Source organism: Balaenoptera musculus, chromosome 4 (assembly GCF_009873245.2).
Source record: "Balaenoptera musculus isolate JJ_BM4_2016_0621 chromosome 4, mBalMus1.pri.v3, whole genome shotgun sequence".
Lineage (NCBI taxonomy): Eukaryota > Metazoa > Chordata > Mammalia > Artiodactyla > Balaenopteridae > Balaenoptera > Balaenoptera musculus.
The window spans coordinates 58,727,809-58,733,094 of record NC_045788.1 but is presented as its reverse complement, the minus strand read 5'-3'; the positions used below and the strand labels follow the sequence as shown (position 1 = coordinate 58,733,094).

At 38.3% G+C, this 5,286-nt stretch overlaps 1 protein-coding gene across 1 annotated transcript; it reads left to right on the top strand.

Annotated features, from left to right (window-relative positions):
- Window positions 1–508: 508 nt before the first annotated feature.
- Window positions 509–5,286, top strand: DNAJC19 (DnaJ heat shock protein family (Hsp40) member C19). The gene is given in 7 exon segments (XM_036850610.1): window positions 509–660; window positions 1,435–1,486; window positions 1,566–1,639; window positions 2,657–2,694; window positions 2,696–2,734; window positions 3,486–3,556; window positions 4,843–5,286. Coding segments are annotated over 7 exon segments (348 nt in total). The 5' UTR covers window positions 509–657; the 3' UTR covers window positions 4,914–5,286.

Here is a 5,286-nt window from a genome sequence, read left to right as displayed (position 1 = left end):
AAGTTCCTGTCAAGTCACATATTTAAACAAATTATTCTAAATAAATGAATGCTACAGAACCCCCGAAACAATGTGGTTTGCTCCTTTGATTTTCTGGAACATCTTTTTGCTATACTGTGCCGCTACATACTTATTTGCCTTCATGGTGGACTTGGTACGGCATGTTTAAGAATATTCATTACTCTTGGCAGTTATAAACAAAATAAATGCCAAATGGAGATGCTAAGATGCAGGCAAAAAAAAAAAAAAACGTTCAGAGTGTAGCTACACCGTAGCTACACTCACGCCCTTCTATACCATTACCCTTCCCCGAAAGAATTTCCAAATACTCTAAGCCCAGGCGCAAAGGACAAAACAAGGAGAAGCCCCACCTTTGAGCCCAGTAAGGAGGTGATCCGCCCACCCACCAACCAATCCGAAGTCGTGTTCTCCACCTGCCCACGGCTTGAGCGACCATTTCCTTCCCGTCCGCTGTCCCCTTTTACGACAGTTTTCCGGCCTAGTTTACGGCCGCCCCTGCCGTATTTCCTAGGGCGCCCGTGTCTGGGCGGTTTGTACGTGCTGGTGGTGGCCGCGTCGCTTTGTGGTAGAGGTGTAGAGTTGGTGGGGTGGGATGAACCGCGCTCCCGGTGGAAGCAGAGGAGCCGAGCGGGAACCATGGTGAGTTCCGCCTTCCGGCCTCTTGGGCGATCTCAGGTCGAGGCCTTAACCTCTGCTCAAGGTCTGGGAGGAGAGGAGCCGCAGATGTCTCCCTAATGCGACTCAGAGCTGGGGGTGTAGCGCCCCGGAGAGTCACCCTCTAGGACACAGAGCTGTTGCCTCACCCCTCTCGGGCCTTTGTGCCTGCCGTCCGTGGGGCTCGGAGGTTAGTGGAAACGCATTTGATTATACCTGCTGTTCCCCTAACACATCCTCGCAGTCCTTTCTCTACATTGCTCTGTCTTTCCCCTTTTCTCTTGCTGACACACCTCTTCTCGATTCCCGAACGTATTTGGCCGAAGGTGCTATGAGAAGCTAGTCTCTTAGTGAAGCCTACGTTTAACGGTGAATCAGAATTTACAGGAAACCTCTGTAAACAGTTCTCCCTTCTCTGGCAGAAACTTTATTTCCGTTGCTCTTGATTGAATTTTAATGTGACTTCACTTGCCCGGAGGTGAAAGAGAAGTTTTCAAGGGGAGGGGAATTATCCTTTTCACTGTTGTATAAGTAAATAAGCAAATCGACTTGCCTTTTTTTTTTCCTGAGTGAAAAATCCCATACCTTTTCAATGCATTGGATGTAAAATTTGCAGGATCATTGGGCAGAATATTTTCATCCTAAAAGTTATTTCTCCCGTTGAAATAAAACTTGTAATAAGTTGGAATGGGAGAATGGGCATGATAGGGAAGGGTGAGAATGAGAGAAATGAATATTTACTCTGCTTCCCTTTACCAGGCCAGTACAGTGGTAGCAGTTGGACTCACCATTGCTGCTGCAGGATTTGCAGGTTTGTTTATGATTTGGGGGTGGAACTGAAGTAGAGGAGGTTGTGGACTTTTTAATTATTTTATTGCTTTTGTTTTTAGGCCGTTACGCTTTGCAAGCCATGAAGCATATGGAGCCTCAAGTAAAACAAGTTTTTCAAAGTCTACCAAAATCTGTAAGGCTTCTTATTCAACATGTTTGGCCAATTCTTTGCTGTCTGTGTATGAAGCCTAGAGCCAGACATCCATGAAGTTCTAAGTGATTGCTTTGGACCCCTTCTCTTGCTTCCCACAAAGAAGGTTTAGAAGTTCTGAGCTCTGTAATGGTGCTACCCTAAAGAATCAAATGTTACATGTGACAGATTTGGGGAAGAGGTGTTAACAGTTTTAGTATAATGAAAGTTAATATCACTTTATTGCTCATACACCATTACCTTCAGCATCATCTGCTCTGCATCACAAACACAGAGGGATCTAGGGATCTGAAGTGATCCATTTTTACTGTGTGGCTCTGGCACTCCCTAACAGAGATTACTTGGGTAACACTTCAGTTAATTGGGCTTTAGAGTATGACTGAATGTGATGATCATACCTTCTGTGGTCTAAATTCAGAATGAATATGATTTTGACAGCCTGTAGAGTATTGCTTTTTATTGTTATGATTGAATGTGACAGAGTAGGGTAATGGTAGGTTTTACCAATATAATTTCTGACATACCAAGGTCAGTGGATCTAATAGCCTGATTTTCTCAATATATATCTTAAAGTCTTGTTTTAGTAGTTGCCTTGAACCTCAAAATGTCCTTGAACCACTTGTCTCAAAAGATCTCTGGATCCTCTAAAGCACTTGTTCTAAAACATGTAGTCATATTCTGAGATCAAATTTTTATCTAGAACATGGCTAGCTTGGAATAATCTTCCCTTCACTCCCAGAAGAACTGGCTTTGAGGCACTGTTATTTTGTCTTGTATCTTCAAGACAGTTTAGATTGTCCGGGGGGGGGGAAATATGGATGTTTAATGATCATTAAAATATTTGTTGCTATTTATAAAGTTAAAATACCATAGGAACTGCACTTAGTTTTCTGAAGTGTCTTAGTTTTTCTGCTGGTTCTGTGAACATTTATAGACATTTTTTAGCAGCTTTCAGTTTATTTTGATAATCTTTTCTTACAAATGTATTTCCGCTTTCAGGCCTTCAGTGGTGGCTATTACAGAGGTGGGTTGAACCCAAATGACAAAACCGGGAAGAGCATTAATACTAGGTGTAAGGTAAAATAATTCCTCACATTTTAATATTTTTCTCCAAATTTAGAGCTATAAGCAAGTGTAAGAAAGGACCTTCTCAAAGAATCTTTTTATTAGGAGAGATTTATTCTATGATGCACATTTTTATGTAATTTTTATTATTTTTTTTGGCTACACTGTGCGGCATGCGGGATCTTAGGTCCCTGACCAGGGATCTAATCCACACCCCCTGCAGTAGAAGCATGGGAGTTTTAACCACCTGGACTGCCAGGGAAGTTCCATTCTATTACATTTTAAGATCTAAAGATTCCCTACAAAAGTCCAATGAGGAAGGTCTAATGACGCATGAGTACTTTATTAACTCATTGAAGGTAGGATTTTTCAACAGATAATCACAGTGCTCAATATTGTTCTCTGTAAACGGAGTAACAAATTTTTTGTGATGAAATTCTGCCTTCTTTCCCCAAATACTTAAACATATTAAACATACTTTTCAATAAAAGGATTGTTGTAATGAATAGTTCAAAGTTCAACTAAATTTTAGAAGCAATGCCTTATTTTTCTAAGGAGCTCTGTTTAGTTCTGTGATTCAGAATATTAATCTTCCTAGTGTGTTAGAGAAGAGGTTCCCAAATAGCTTTTCATACTGTTGTGTTGACTTACTCGTTTCACAATTTTTTTTCATTTTCACAATTTTTAATTGACCTTTATATAGTTTTTTAATGTGACTCAGAACTACTCTGAAGTATACAATACCTTTTCCTTTTTAAATTAGCCCTACTGCCAATAAGGGAAAAATAAGAGATGCTCATCGACGAATTATGCTTTTAAATCACCCAGACAAGGGTAAGTATCATTAAACTATTGTTAACACATTTTGTTGGAGTAACTAATTGTTATTAATAGGATAATTTTGTATCTAATTCTTGGCTATTATAAGGGAAATGCCTAGATCTGTTTGTGAGCAATGTCTCCCAGGCTGGATCCATTTGTTGTTTAGGTATCTTAAAAGAGTAAGTTCTGAGTGAAAAATTTATAGACTAATCAGCAGATCTAGTAACTACTATAATTTGGAAGTAGTGATAAGCATTAACCGTGTTTTGAGATCTGCAGTTGTGATGTGACTTACAATAGTGAGTCTCAAATACTGCTACTACTACTGTTCGGGTTGGGGGGGTGTCTACATTCTTACCTAAGGAAAATGTTGAATTTCAGTTAATGAAACTAATAAAACTTTTAATTTTTTTCCTATCCATTTAGACCTTTTAACTAGTGGTTACCTACTTAGAAACCTATAGGATGTACTTATTAGTTTCTGATACACTTCTAAGCAGCCTAGGCTGTGTTGAAAGATCAAATGGAATACCAAAATGTAGACCACAAAATCCATGTTCCAGTGTTTAAGTCCTTTTACTTTACAGGAGAAGCCTCTCATTAAGAAAGAGGGTTTTGAGCTTAAACAGGGTTGTAATTGGTTGGTATCTGACTGCATAACCTTTTACAAAACTTAGCTTATACTAACTGGAAGGCTCTTGATTGTGTAGGTCTAGGGTGGAGCCCATAAATTTGCATCCTAACTAAGCTTTTTACTGATTGCTGGTGCTTGCTGGTCTGAGGCCCACACTTTTTTGAGAATCACTCAAATCACTGCTGCAGTTTAGTAGGAAAGCAGATGTAGGTGACATCGTGAAGGGACTGTTGATAACAGGAAAAGGATATAAAGCAAAGTGGGGTCTTCCCAACTAGCTCGCACCTCTGAAATTTCATGGTTTTAAATAACACAGTACAATAAATCGGTGTTTATGACTTGTGATCATCATGAAAAGTTAACTTACACTATTTCAAAGTCACATAAGTATGAGAATTTTTTTTAATCTTATTTCTATCAATTTAAGCTTTTCCAAAAGGTGCCATTTTTTGTGGAAATCTCCCTCCCATTGGTCAATATATTAACCATGTTTTTGGTCATCCAGTTCCAGTGCCACAGTTATTTAAAAAATAGTCAAAATTTCATTTCTGCTCATTTCACCTCTTAGATAAGCATAGGAATTCTTGAAGCAAGAGAATAGCTTTTCATGAAGCAGAAATTGGAGAGTCCATATTATAACTATTTCCTTTTTTTTCTTCCTTAGGAGGATCTCCTTATATAGCAGCCAAAATCAATGAAGCTAAAGATTTACTAGAAGGTCAAGCTAAAAAATGAAGTAAATGTATGATGAATTTTAAGTTCTTACTCATTTATGTATATGAGTACCAGCGTTTTATAATAAAATGCTCAAAGCTACACATTTTAAAATTAGCATAAGCTAAATGAAAGCCTTGGTATAAATTTGAGGATTTCAAATCGGATTATAGAATATTTGTAGGTTAATACTCAATAATTATGGATAAATGCATGCCATTTGAAGTGTTCATTACTCATTTGTCAAATAATTTGGTACCTATTTCAAGACAAGGTAAACAAGATAGTCTCTCCCTGAAGGAATCCCCAGTCTGATGGGAGACTGATAAACTGATAATTAAAATACAATGTGAAATAATTAAAATACAGTGTAATAAATATGATGGAATTAGCA